Below are 15,062 nucleotides of genomic sequence, written 5' to 3'. Positions count from 1 at the left end.
ATCTTTGTAATCTTTTTTATTTTAAAAAAAAAAGTATTTAAAAGTTGTTCACTGTGACAAATATTTAAGGGGAATAGACTTTTAGTTTTTCTTTTTTTCTAATGTGATGAAAGTTTCTATACTTTCACTATCTGCGTATTTGGTTCCGCGTCAGAGGATTTGAATCGCGTAAAAAACGTGAAAATGAGAAGTAGATATTACTTGCTTCTCCATAAATTGACGTGATTTTATTTAGAAACGTAGATTAAAACGTCAATCCAAACACACACTATGATGAATTTGGTTTCTCTGTCAGATTTTATAAAACATGAAAATTAGTTTATTTTTTCCAAGAATGCATCCTGTCTTTTAAAGGTAGAGAAAACTAAATCTACATAGTTTTGAAATTTTGATAATGAAATTCGTCGATATAAATACACGAGGATTTTGATCATGTTTAATGGAAAGTATAAAAACTTTAAATATTTTTTATATATTTAAATTACATTGTGATTAACCCAGTAGGGTTGACACGACTAGTAATAAAGAATTTGAGTAATTTGCGTCCGGTTTTAAATTTGAATCTCATCAATAAATAAATTACATATTGATATTTGTTTATGTTGAAAATTTATTTTTCTGAGAAACTAATGTATGTTATGTTTTAGTTTAAACAAATTTTGTAGTTGTTTACGGTGGAATTAACCATCAAATCCTGGGTTCTTTTTATTTAGACTAGCATACGAACGTATTTCAATTTAGGTGCTTTACTGTGTTATCGTGTTACCGCGAATGGAGAGTAGGATGAAAAAGTCTTAGCAACTACTTGTTTCAAAATGTTATTCGATTAAAACAAACAAGCAATGTTCCCGCATGCAAATAACAATATGAATAGAATGAACAATGTATACATTCGCAATACAAATCATGTTCAAATTACATAATGTTCAAGCATTACAAGATTAAAGTCTATAACTACGTAATTAAAAGGAGAGAAGAGAAAAGAAAGACTACACTAATCCTACTCCTAAAAAGAGAAAAGCTAGACAAGTGGCCGAGAAGTAATCATACCCAAAGATGATTCCTCGCATGGAAGCCATATGTGCAGGCAGAGAATGCTTCAGAATTTGGTTAGAGTATGAGTTTTCCGACCTCCGTAAAGGTCCGTACTCCTTGTATTTATAGAGCAATCAAGGGCGGTTAATTCTGTACATGTACGCTTTTGACTCATAACCGCTATCCACTATATTTGCTACGTGGTCTTGACTCACAACTTCCTTTAACCGCTCTTCCCACGTTCCTTGTTTCCTCGATTGATTTTTTGGTAACCGTTTTGGCTTAACCTCCATGTTCTGAGAGTCTCAACTTTTCAACTATTCTCGAGCAACACTTGTTTTTTCGAGTCCCATAATTTCGAGTGCTCTCACGCCCCACATGAGATTAGTCACAAGTATTCAGCATGTGTTGATTTTACTTCTCAGGCAGCACTATCAATCTTTTCGAGTCACATGATTTTCGAGTACGCCTAACAAATGCCCCCCTAGGAATTTGGTTTCTATGAGCATCTTAGGAGAAAACTAAATTCCTATCAAGGTTGTTCTTCGATACTTCCTCGATTTGTTTCTTGATGTTCACTTTTCTTGACGTTAACTTAATTTTTCTTTCGATGAAAACCTATTCATGTAAGGTACTGACCATTTGGATGTGACATTGATAGCTCTGACGGCGCATACTTCTATTTTTCCATAAATTTGTCTTCCGATATGAAACGTTTTGGCGGTTGTTTTGGAAATTCAATTTAATATTTCAAATAATCTTGCCTAACCTAACCCGTTTTAACCTAGGCCCATTTACCTCGTTTAAAACCCCTTTTTCACCCTAGGGTTAAATTGTTTTCACCATTCTCTTCCTTCGTGCCCAAGTTTTCTTGCTCACTGTTTCTTTTTTTTGCTCTGGTTCTTGATCTTCTTCTCAGACCGTTCTCTCTGTTCTTGCTTTTGTTCGTTATGGCTTCTTCTGCTGCGTCCACTTCCGCTGCCGTAGCTTCTTCAATGTCTCCTACTGCCACCACTTCTTCCCCTATTTTGACTGCTACTACTTCTGCTGCTATGACCACCACTCCGGTAACCACTATGGCCACCGCAACTACTACCCAGGACACTCATCTGCTAATGACTGGTGCTCAAGTTCAAAAGGTCAAAGAAGGTGATGACACTTTCATTCCAATTCCAGGCATGGAGGAGGCTAGTTTGAAAATATACCAATCTCAGGTACTTCTTCCTTTTTCTCTAGCAGATGGTTCTGTTCATGCTTTCCTTGGTCCTTTTGCTGGTCAAAATACCAAGAGATATGGTAATACCCTTTTGCCTGAGGACTCCACCACCCTACCTTTCATTTATTCCCCAGAAATAGACCTAAACCTTTTTGGGGATACTACCAAAATTTTTAGAGCGTTTCCCCCCGTTAAAGAAAGGCACCTCTCTTGGTTAGCTCGTGTAGAGGCTTCTATGTCCTCAGAATGGAAAGAAACAGGTATTTTTGAATTTATCCAACTAGCTAAGTTCGACCTCCATCTTTTCGACCCTCAAATGCTCCTTTCTGCTATCTTCTTCTGGAATAGAGAGACTCGGGCTTTCGAGTTTCCTTGTGGCTTCATTTGCCCGACGTTACTTGATGTTGCTGCTATAACAGGGTTAAAGCCTATTGGAGATAGGTTTTATCCTGACGCCTTTGACGAGGAAATTTCGATCAAGGATACTTCAATTTCTTGGGATAAGAAGACCTATTTGGCCTTTATTAACGCGCATATGGGACAACCTAACACGCCTGTCTCACCTTCAGAGCATATTGCCTTTCTTATGTACTGGTTGTCCGCCTGTGTCTTTTGCACCCCTTCGCTTCAAGTCCCAAAATATTATTACAATTTAGCTCAGGCTCTTCATTTGCAAAGGAAAATTTGCTTAAGCAAACTACTTTTGGCCTCTCTTTATACTTGTCTTGATGAAGCTTCCGAAAGTCTTGCTCGAGAATCTGGGCCTCGAAATCTCTCTGGCCCGTTATGGCTACTTCAACTTTGGCTCAACGCGCTATTGGAGAAGAAACTTCATTTGCCCTCAAAACCCATTCCCATATGTGAACTCGAAGGAGCTCGTTTAACAACCCTTACCCCTCGAAAGCGTCTGGTAGACAATTTCGAGAAATATATTAGAGCCATCCTTAGCTTCACTGACTTCACTGAAGACTTAGCCCCTTTCATTCGACCGAATTTGATAGGTCCTACATGGTTGCGTCAAAATAATCAAGTTGGTAGCATAAGTCCAGCTTCAACTGACCTGTGGTTTGGATTCTTGTCTTGGGATGTGATCATGTCGGGTATGAGGCAAAAAGATGTCAGACTTTATCCTTATCAGCCCCAACTTTTTGCTCGACAGTTTGGGCTTTGCCAAATGAAACCTCTTCCCCTTCGACGTAAAGAAGGCATTGATGCGGATATTTGTGTCGAAAAAGGGAATTATGAAGAAGTCCTTGACTTCATCCTTCGCCCTGATAAAGAACTTAGGCTTACACCGACCACCTTTTCTCCTTCCTTCTTAGTCTCAAAATGCTACCTTCGATGGTGGTGTTACTATATTGTAGATAAACTCACCGATTTTGATGGCTTTCTGAAAAAGCTGATTAGTTCTCCTCTTTCTTGTTCGCAGGGGCCTAAACAACCAGGTACTTTCAAGAATCAACTTATCATTTATCAATTCGAACAATTTTTTAAGGTTTGTTATCGACCTGACAATGCGCACCGAACCATTTTTGACGCTTCGGTCTCATTATCGAAAATGGTACAACGGAACATTCGCTCAAAAAAGGTAATAAATCCTCAAGGTAAAACTGATTTCGAAAAATTTTGTCCAAAGCATATACCTCCTCTTCCAAATGCCCTTTTTGGTCTAGTTAAACATGTATCTCATCCTCCTTGGGTGAAAACACTCGACCCGTTTTACCTTGAGCGCAAAGAAGTTCCTGTAAAGAATAAAGTTACCTACGCGAGATGTTCCGTGTACGATTTTCCTCGAAACAAATGGTGGCCATTATGTTGGGTCAATAACATTAACCCTCCTCCTGGTAAATATTTTTCACCTCCTTCTTCTTCGCGTATACCTTAAACTTGTCTCACTTCTTTGCTCGAACCTTGTAGCTGCCATCCCTCAGCGTGTTCCTCGACATGTTGATCCAACTCCTGATTGGGAGAGTGACGATGACGAGGATAAAGAGACATCTAAAAAGGGTCGAAAGAGAAAGACCGCTGCTGACAAGGTTTCTTTACGTTCTAAGGTATACCTTGTTTGGATTGCAGTTTTTCTCGAAACTAATATTTTATCTTACCTTCTCGGAATTCTACTCTACAGAGTATTGGAAACTCGAAGAAACAAAGAATAGGTTCAGACAGTACCAAAACTGTTAAGTATCTTAACTCAAATATTAAGATTATTTTCTTGCTCGTGTTTCATACCTAATCAATTATTTTCCAATTCAGGTCTCGACCACAAAAAAGCAAGACAAGGGGAAAGGTAAGATGGTCTTGCCTCTTCCCAAGAAACCTCAACAATCCTCTGGCGAGAAGTTGCTTAAAGACGCCATGAAGTCCGTTCCTAAGGTATCTCAATTTCGACGTCTTTCTTCATTTATATTTCTCTTATGCCTTTAACCGTTCTAAAATCCTATTAATAGGATATTGCGATTATCCCGCTGGATTCTTCTCAAGGGGTGTCTCAAGAGGTGCAGAAAAGTGTACCCTTTGCCACTGAGGTAACCCAACATGTTCATCTTGTTATACCTTGTGACTCAAATTTCCTCTTGATGTTTAGCCTGACATCTTCATTTCCTCAGTTGTCTACTCCTCAAGTGGATGTTGCGGCGCTTGCCTCTGCCATGGCTTCGATAGAAGTTCCCCCTCCTGTCGAAGAGGGTAAGATTCCCCAACCCGAACCTTTGACTAATATGGAGACGCGGCAAGACTCCGCTCAAGGTGAACCTTCTTTCGAACTACAACCTCCCTTGGATCCGAACCAGGGTATATTTCTTTCGACTTTAATCTTCGATATGATACCTTGTTAATGGAAGTTTCTTATGTATTTACTTTTGTGCAGGTTCAACTGAGTCCCCTAGACCTTTTACCACTTCTCCTTCAACCCAGGGCGGTGCTACTTCTTCTGTCCAAGGCCTCTCCTTGATTCCTTCTCCAGATTTGGATTTGATGAGTTTCTTTAATGATGAGGACGAAGATATCAATACTATCTTCGAGGTGTTGGACAACTGGACGAGTGGTCCCTCTGGGTCAGAGAAAGACAAATTGAAGGTTGTTGAGCCAGCTTCTGAAACACCTTCTTACCAACCCCTACTCGACTCTTTTCGCTCGAAGGCATACGTTGAAGATCTCGATCAAGCCTTCCTCATTCCTGAATTCAAAACGGAAGTGCAACAAATGATTGATGACTTGCTCAGTTATTCGGACCTTCCTTCTGATATTTCTTTAGAGCTTCAAGCATTTATCAAGCCCTTTAGCCGCGCCTGGGAACTTCGAACTCAGTGGTCTACTGCATATCAAGAAGTGACCCAAATTGAGGTCGAAACTGAAGGAGACCGTGCTAAGCTCGAGAAACTCCGATACGAGTTGGTTTCTATCAAGAAATCAACGGAAGAAATGATTTCTGCTTTACAAGCATTGCAAAAGGAGGAGGCTGATATCGAACATGCTATCGAAGCCTTAAAACACGAGCTTGACAGAACTCGCTCGAAGAAGGATGGAGTGAAAGTTAAGAGTCAAGAGATCAAGCAACATCAAACAGGGCTTAAGGAAGAGGGCAAAGCCATTTCTTCTCGATTAGCAAAGACTTTGGAGCAGAAGAGGCATTTAGAAGCTCAATGTGCGTCTTCGCAAGAAAAATTTGGACGAAGCTTACAAAGCTTTCGAGGACTTCAAAAAACAATTTTGTAATAATTAGCGTTTAGATTTTTCTTTTCTTTCACTCTTATTAATTTATGTTCGTCCTGTATTGAACAATTCTCATTCTACCCTCTTGTGAAAATGTTTTAAGTATTTCCCATTCATGACTTTGCTTGTACTTGAATCATTTATCCCTTTAATCACGTATGCATTCTTTGAATATACTTGCTTGACTACAAAGGGACCTTCCCAATTATATGACCATTTCCCCAAGTATCGAGATTTTTGATCTATAGGAAGGATGACTTTTAATACCAAATCTCCAACTTGGAAACGTTGGGTTTTGACCTTCTTATTATATGTTTTCTCGATTTTTTCTTTTTGTTGCACAAGATTTTGCAACGCAATTAACCTCTCTTCCTCTAAAGAAATCAACTCGTCATACATTAAACTCCAATAATCCGCAACAGGTAATTCATTTTGTTTTTGTATATGAATTGATTGTAAATTAATATCAATAGGAAGAATAGCTTCATGGCCATATACTAATTTATATGGAGTAGTTTTCGTGGCATCTCGAGGTGAATTCCTATAAGCCCATAGTACTTGAACAAGAGTCTCATGCCAACTTCGAGGTCTGTTTGATATATGTCTTTTGATTAAATTAATCACTACTTTATTAGCAGCCTCGACTTGACCGTTTGCTTGAGCATAATACGGTGTTGAAGTTATTAACTTAATCCCCCTCGACTCCGCATATCGAGCAATGTTTCGACCCGTAAAAACTGTGCCTTGATCAGTAGTGATTGTTTGAGGAATCCCAAACCTTGTGATAATATGATCCTCGATAAAATCAATTATGTCTTTTTGCTCGACTTCTTTTAAAGGAATAGCTTCAACCCATTTTGTAAAGTAATCTATAGCGACTAGTATATACTTGTGGTTCTTCGAGGAAGGTGGGTGTATTTGGCCAATCAAATCCATTGCCCACCCTCGAAATGGCCAAGGCTTGATAATCGAGTGCAACTCACTGGCCGGCACTCTTTGTATCGGTCCATGTTTCTGACACTCTTCACAACTTCTTGCGAATTCGATACAGTCCTTAATCATAGTTGGCCAATACAAACCTTTTCTTGATAATGCCCACTTCATTTTCTTTCCAGCTTGATGTGCTCCACAAATACCTTCATGTATCTCCGCCATTGCTATGTAGCTCTCATCTTTCCCCAAACATTTGAATAAAACTCCGTCGAAACCCTTTTTATACAATTCATTGTTCAGTAAAAGATAACTAAGGGCTTGGAGTTTAATCTTCCTTTCTACCTTTAGGTTGGGATTTCGCAAGTATTCGATCAATTCGCTTCTCCAATCTTGCTGACTCACTGAACTAACATTTATAATTTCTCGGTGCTCCACCAATTCATTTTCTGTGTGGATTAAATACTCAAGACATTCTTCACTTACTTTATACCCTGAGGCTGTTTGAGCCAACCTATTTGCAATGATATTTGAGCCTTGAGGAATATGTTGTAATTCGACTTCATCAAAAGTGTTAAGTAATTGCACGACTCGATCCTTTAATTCAATTAACCTCTCATTTAAGCACTTATATTCTTGTGTTAATTGTTTGACAACTAATTGTGAATCCCCTCGAATCAATACATTTCGAGCACCCAACTCCATTAATATTTCGAGTCCAGCTATCAACGCTTGATACTCAGTTTCGTTGTTCGAATACTTTTTGTTCATTTTAAGTGACACTTTTGTCGGCAATCCCTGAGGGTTTAGGATTAAAAGACCTATTCCAGCGCCTGACTCATGTTTCGATCCGTCAAAATATAATTGCCATGGTTTCGTGGTTAAGTATAAAATCTCTTTTGACTCATTCGAGTGATCAGCGAGAAAATCTGCGAGTACTTGACCTTTAACTGCTTTTAGTGGTTCAAAAGTAAGTGAATATTCAGTTAATGCAAGTGCCCATTTACCAACTCGAGAATGTAAAACAGGTTTACACAACATATACTTAATCACATTACTTCGACAAAATATTACAACATCACGAGTCCTAATGTAATACTTCAACTTTGTACAAGCAACATATAAACTTAAACACAATTTCTCTAAAGGGGAATATCTAATTTCTGCTCCTACTAACATTCGACTTAGATAATAGATGACTCTCTCGATGCCATTTTTATCTTCTTGCGCCAGCATGCCCGCAATAGTCGAATCACTAGTTGAAATGTACAACTTCAGTTGCTTCCCTTCAGAGATTGGTGCGAGTACTGGAGGATGAGCCAAGTACTCTTTGATGTTATCGAATGCTTTCTGGTGATCTTTATCCCATCGAAATTCTTGTTCCTTTTTTAAACGTAAAAGAGGAGAAAAGATTTTAGTTTTACCAGACAAGTTCGATATGAATCTTCGCAAAAAGTTCACTTTACCTAGGAGAGATTGAAGTTCCTTTTTGTTCGATGGAGGTTTAGTCTCCATAATAGCCTTCGTTTTGTTTCGATCCACTTCAATTCCTTTCTGGTGTATGACAAACCCCAGAAACTCTCCTGCTGTAACACCAAAAGCACATTTTAGTGGATTCATTTTCAAACCATGTTTTCTCATTCTCTCGAACGATAATTTTAAATGGCTTAGATGATCCTCTTTTCGTTTCGACCCAACAATTATGTCATCAATATATACTTGTACAAACTTACCAATTAGATCATGAAATATTAAATTCATTGCCCTCTGATAAGTAGCACCAGCATTTTTTAATCCAAATGGCATCATCACCCATTCATAGACGCCTAAGGCACCTGGACATCGAAAAGCAGTTTTCGACACATCGTTAGCTGCAATATAAATTTGGTTATACCCAGAATAACCATCAAGCAAACTCATAATTTCATTACCTGCAGCGGCGTCTATCATGTTTTCAGCAATAGGCATAGGATATTCATCCTTGGGCGTTGCTTTGTTGAGATCTCGAAAATCAATGCAGACTCTGAGTTTTCCATTCTTTTTTGTCACAGGCACAATATTCGAGACCCACTCAACATATCTTGAAGTTCTAATAAACTTCGCTTTTAGCAGTCTTTCAATTTCTTCTTTAATTTTCTCGACTACTTCAGGGGCAAATCTTCGAGGGTTTTGCTTAACAGGTCTCTTTCCAGGGACTGTGGGTAACCTATGTTCCACCAATTCTCGATCTAATCCTGGCATTTCCTCGTAATCTCATGCGAAGCAATCTTTATACTCATGTAAAACTCGAAGCAATTCCTCCTTTAGATTTCCTTGCAAGAATTTGCTCACGTAGGTTACTCTTCTAGCCTCACCCGTTCCTAAGTTTACCTCTTCAAGTGGATCCTGAGATTCTAACTTATATTCCTCTTTCTCCGTTCTTTCGAATCCCAACGGTGAGTCGTCGAAGATACAATCCAACTTGGGATCTAGCTCTTGCTCTTGGTTTTCTGTTATTTTTTCGACCGCGTGGCCTTTTCCGTTCCCTCGATCTTCTTCTTTGCCCGAGACATCTTGGTCTCCTTGATTTCCTTTTTTTTTGTTTTCTTTTTTGTTGGAAACTCCCTGGTCTCCTTGATTTTCCATTTTTTGTTTTTCATCGGCCCATGTGGCCGTACTGTTTTTATCAACTTCCTTAAAAAATGCTTTTTCACTTTGCACTTCTTCGGCCATATTGGCCGTTCGATCGGCTACGTAAGCCGATATTCGAGCTAAAAAGCTCGAGTAAGGATCTTTATCCTTCATTCTTCAAGTGGAGCCGAATCCTTCTCGGCTCGAATCACAAAACCTCTCCTTACATCCCAGCAAAACATCTTCTTAATGCCTTCTTCTTCATCCATCATTCTAGAATTGTAAGCATCAAAAGGTTTAGTTTTCGCAAACGCTGTCAGTTGTTGGTCCGCGAAATACATCCCAACTTCATAGGTTTTCTGATCAGCTTCAAGCATCTCTAACCCTTCATCATCATTCCAAAAAAATATCTTTTGGTGTACAGTGGATGGAACAGCTCCTACTCCATGAATCCATTCTCGACCTAGCAGGACGTTAAAGTTTGCCATAGATGGCGTTACTATGAACATTGTAGTCCTCCTTACACTTCCAATTTGTACGTCGAGCAGAATCATACCTTCAGGCTGAGAAGACTTTCCGGCATAATCCGAAATCATTATGTTGTGAGGTTTTAAATCCGCTAAGGACTTTCCAAACCTCTTCAGCATTGTCTTGGGTAGGATGTTCACAGCTGCCCCTCCATCAACAAGAACTTTATTTACCTCTTGCCCCTCAATCAACAATGTCAGCAATAAAGGCTTGAGGTGTCCTTTCATCTCCTCAGTAGGAGAATCGAACACAGCAGTGTTAAACTTGGGAATAACCCTTGATATTTGGTTAACCCATATGATTTTTGACTCATAATTGGGGTCCTCGAAGAAGTCCTCTCGATGGATATCTTCTTGTTCATTCACAGCTTCCATGGCTCCAGCATACTCAGTTGGTAAGATCGAAACTACCCCACAAATGTCCTCTAAAGAGTCCTCGAAGCCACTCTCGAAGCAATCAGTGATCATGTCCTCATCATCGTCAACGAACTTTTGAGATGACTCTCCTCTCTAGCGAACAGGGATCGAAAAACGATTTCCTTTTACTCCTTCAAAAGTAGCTTTCCGCATCCTTTGTTGTCTTCTCCACTGAGTTTTACTCAAATTGTTGAAAGGTTGTCGAAAGCCACGACCATAACTTCCCGTTGGGAATTTCCCTAGATTTCCTTGCACTGGGTTCCGTGGATAAGCCATCACTTGTTTCCCTCGACCTATTCCTCCGACCATAGGTCTTGGTGGTGCATTCCATTTGCCAATAGGCACATTAGCATTTGGAACAAAAGTGTTACCAAACCTCGATGAATTATACATCTCCATCTTTCCTACTGGAGCGTTATATTGAGGCATGTGAACCTGCCTCATAGTTAACCCAGCATTCAACCCGACGTTGGGCTTAGGCTTTTGTCGAAGGTTTTCAGCCTTATAATTCATCATCATATCTGACTCCTCAAAAGCCTTAGCAGCAGCCCTATCAAATACAACACTACATCGAGGGCATAACATCACTTCTCTATCAGCTTCTTTCTTTTTCGACAAGAAATCAACTAAGCTATCCCCCTCTTTAGGATAAATGGGCTCCTGCTCCTTAGCAAAATCTTCCATTAGTTCCTCGAGCTTCTCATCAGAAATGGGCTCAATATTGTCATCCTCTTTGACAGTGACATCCACCATATTGATCCCTCCTATCGAGACTGGCTCGACATATCCAGTATGAGCAGCAAATGGGTCTGTGTCCACTTTCATATCTTTCTCCTCAAAAGCAAGGCGACCATCAGTAATCGCCTTTTCGATAAAATCCCTGAAACGCACACAATTGTTAGTCCAATGACCATACATATTATGATATTTACAAAATTTCTTTCCTTTTCTTTGCTCGAATGGGGGAATTTTATGATTTTCTGGGAGTATGATTTGTTTATCTCTTAATAAAATATCAAATATTTTTTCCGCTTTCGTTACATCAAAACTATACTTTTTACTCGAATTACCTTCTACATTATCTCCTGGTTTTAACATTTGACACTGATACGTAGGGCCAGGGCGTAGTTCTGCTAAGTTGATCTCAAACTCCTCACTCGAGACTTCACAATTAGAATCTTCCCCAAGATCTGAATTTTCTAAATACGCTACCTTCTCCTTTCGAACAAATTTGTCAAATTTTCTCAACCTTTCTTTTTCTAGTTTAATTTGTTCGATCTTTCTCACTTTTTCAGCCAGTTGGGCCATATCCCTCAACTGTTCGTTTACTAACTTCTTGCGTATCGAGAAATCTAACCCTGTCGCCGCAATCCTAACTAGTTCATGTTTGTCGCCACTGGCCCGAAACGGGCTTTCGGCATTCGCGAAGGATGGTTGGACTCGTTTATTTGTTTAAAAATGTGGATTGCTAGAATGACTTATTCTCAAACTGAGACCTCGTCAAACGAGCAATTTTATTAAAAGGCTCACCAATCCATGTTAATCCCAAGCGGGACCCTCCATGGATTAGCGGTTTTCGTAAAAGGAGGGTTCTTTGGAGTCGCCACCAATGTTTTACTCAAAACATTGGAAAAAGGGATAAGGCAATCGATTCAAAAATCGACTTCGGCCATTACAACCAGAGTCGGGTAAGGGAGTCGGTTACGCGTGAGGAAGGTGTTAGCACCCCACAGCGCCCCTTTCGGGTTCCCTATGACAGATTATTTCTAAAATAACAATATAAAATTACTAAATTACCCCTATTTATTATAAGCGATTATACTTTAGATATCTACATGATGACAATTTTTAATATGCACACAGAAAGCAGTAAAAGGAAGGATTTAAGAAGAAACCTTTGAAGCGTGCTTTTATATATTTCGAGTAAAACTGGGAAGCTTTTTGGCGTTCCCTCGCTCTACAAGCCCGCTCGCTCGCTCCTATAAAATTTTAACTATGGAAATCCGGAGGATTTCCCTTCGACTAGGTTCGATCCTCAAGCAAAATGGCTCGGGGCTCAAGAACTTCGTCGGATCAACTCTCCGAGTGATTTCTAGGGCAGAACACTGCTCCAAAAACCCCAGAATACTCAAGGAGAGGGTTAAAACTATCTTCAAAAGTGTCCTATGACGTCCAATTGACGTCATATTTATAGGGAACAGGCGCAATACGGGCTATGGAATCAATACGGCCGTATTGAAATTTTTGAACTTCAATACGGCCGTATTGAGTTCAATACGGCCGTATTGAAATTCAGAAATTTCAATACGGCCGTATTGAGTTCACTGCGGCTGTATTGAAGCTTCAATACGGCCGTATTGATTTCAGTACGGCCGTATTGAAGTTTCAGAAACTTCAATACGGCCGTATTGAGTTCATTGCGGCCGTATTGAAGCTTCAATACGGCCGTATTAAGTTCAGTACGGCCGTATTGGGCTTCATTCCCTCCACTTCCTTATTTTAAGCTATTCTAAGACCTCTAGACCTACAGAGAACCCTCCTAGGGCCTTCCAGGAGTCCTTCTGGCTGATCTTCCTTCAGTCTTCGAGAGTCTTCAAGCTTTATTTCCGACCCGGACAATTTTAGGGGTCTACAGCTGCCCCCCCTTTACTTAGTCAAACGGCCTTTTGGTGTACCGATTGACAAGTAAAGGAGTTGACCCAATTGTCCGGGTAATGTGCCAACCTTCTGACTTGTAATGTCTTCTGGTGGAAAATTGTTGAGTAGCCTCTCCAGGTTGATGCATACCTCGGCGTTTCTGACAACCTTGGTAGTTGAGTACCGCCTCTCCAGGCCCTGCCTCTTAACATTCGGCAGTTGAGTATTGCCTCTCCAGGCCCTGCCTCTTAACATTCAGCAGTTGAGTATTGCCTCTCCAGGCCCTGCCTCTTAACATTCAGCAGTTGAGTATTGCCTCTCCAGGCCCTGCCTCTTAACATTCAGCAGTTGAGTATTGCCTCTCCAGGCCCTGCCTCTTAACATTCAGCAGTTGAGTATTGCCTCTCCAGGCCCTGCCTCTTAACATTCAGCAGTTGAGTATTGCCTCTCCAGGCCCTGCCTCTTAACATTCAGCAGTTGAGTATTGCCTCTCCAGGCCCTGCCTCTTAACATTCAGCAGTTGAGTATTGCCTCTCCAGGCCTTGCCTCTTAACATTCAGCAGTTCCTGCCTCTTAACATTCGGCAGTTGAGTATCGCCTCTCCAGGCCCTGCCTCTCAACATGAGGTAGTTGAGTATCGCCTCTCCAGGCCCTGCCTCTCAACATGAGGTAGTTGAGTATCGCCTCTCCAGGCCCTGCCTCTCAACATGAGGTAGTTGAGTATCGCCTCTCCAGGCCTTGCCTCTTAACATTCAGCAGTTCCTGCCTCTTAACATTCGGCAGTTGAGTATCGCCTCTCCAGGCCCTGCCTCTCAACATGAGGTAGTTGAGTATCGCCTCTCCAGGCCCTGCCTCTCAACATGAGGTAGTTGAGTATCGCCTCTCCAGGCCCTGCCTCTCAACATGAGGTAGTTGAGTATCGCCTCTCCAGGCCCTGCCTCTTAACATTCAGCAGTTGAGTATTGCCTCTCCAGGCCCTGCCTCTCAACATGAGGTAGTTGAGTATCGCCTCTCCAGGCCCTGCCTCTCAACATGAGGTAGTTGAGTATCGCCTCTCCAGGCCCTGCCTCTCAACATGAGGCAGTTGAGTATAGTTTGTCTCCACAGTCCACAATGCTGCTTCGACGGTTTGTTTTTCTGATTTTGTGCCGTTGAGGGCTGGATAACGCAGGGATCCGTCTAGGGGATGTGCAGTCATTCATAGGTTCCTGTGCCCCAACTTGCATTGCATTGTTGCTACCCATGGGGAATTTTTGACTCCTTGAGGTGTAGACACAGATGCTCTCTCTTTGAGCGATGCCTTATGTTTGGCTGACGTCCTTTTGACGTAGGTGGAGTATCCCGGTTGTCCTTATTTGGGTATCTCTTTTGGATTTTCTGATTTTTGCTGCCTCTGTGTAGGCTGTTATCCACTGGGGATTTTGTCATTCATTTCTTGAATGGCCTCTTCTGTTAGGCAAATAACCTTGATGTTTGGTGCTTGGCTGGATGCCGCATTCCGCTTGGGGAATATTTATTGATATTTTTTGATTTTTTCTTTTTGTAGGAATGCCTCTTGAGTAGGCGACTGGGGATTTGGGGATCTTATGTATCCCAGAGTATTATTTAGGAAGCCTCTACAGGCTTAGATTCACTCAACGCCTGAGTTGGAGAGCTATCTTCACTGAGGAAGTTTAAGTCCTTTGACTTGGATATTCTGCTTGGGAGATCGTACTTCCATTGGGGATTTTGACGATTTTGCTTTGGTAACTCTCGCTGGGGATTTGTTCTATGAGCTTGAGTTGAAATATCTCTGGGGAGTATTATTTCAGCAAGCCTCTCCAGGCTCAGTTATTCTAAAAGAGTATTATTTCGGCAAGCCTCTCCAGGCTTAGTTATTCTGAAAGAGTATTATTTCGGCGAGCCTCTCCAGGCTCAATTATTCTTGAAAGAGTATTATTTCGGCAAGCCTCTCCAGGCTTAGTTATTCTGAAAGA

General features: G+C 40.8%; 2 protein-coding genes across 3 annotated transcripts; both read left to right on the top strand.

Moving 5' to 3' along the window:
• Positions 1–519: 519 nt before the first annotated feature.
• On the top strand, positions 520–4,642 carry LOC145954614 (uncharacterized). The gene is made up of 2 exons (XM_083069271.1): positions 520–3,696; positions 4,169–4,642. Exons 1-2 carry the CDS (start codon positions 1,986–1,988, stop codon positions 4,408–4,410), a joined length of 1,953 nt encoding a protein of 650 aa, XP_082925397.1. The 5' UTR covers positions 520–1,985; the 3' UTR covers positions 4,411–4,642.
• Positions 4,643–4,878: 236 nt separating this feature from the next.
• LOC145955343 (uncharacterized) lies at positions 4,879–6,006 on the top strand. 2 transcript variants are annotated; one of them, XM_083070001.1, is made up of 2 exons: positions 4,879–4,999; positions 5,121–6,006. In XM_083070001.1, the coding sequence occupies exons 1-2, from the start codon at positions 4,903–4,905 to the stop codon at positions 5,966–5,968; spliced, it is 945 nt and encodes a 314-aa protein (XP_082926127.1). In that variant the 5' UTR covers positions 4,879–4,902; the 3' UTR covers positions 5,969–6,006. The 2 variants fall into 2 exon arrangements, with proteins under 2 accessions (XP_082926127.1, XP_082926125.1); XM_083069999.1 differs by having other exon boundaries at positions 4,903–5,044.
• Positions 6,007–15,062: the final 9,056 nt, after the last annotated feature.

This window comes from Cajanus cajan, chromosome 2 (genome assembly GCF_000230855.2).
Source record: "Cajanus cajan strain Asha chromosome 2, NIPB_CcT2T_4, whole genome shotgun sequence".
Lineage (NCBI taxonomy): Eukaryota > Viridiplantae > Streptophyta > Magnoliopsida > Fabales > Fabaceae > Cajanus > Cajanus cajan.
The sequence above is the reverse complement of the archived record's forward strand: the minus strand, read 5'-3'. Positions and strand labels throughout refer to the sequence as shown.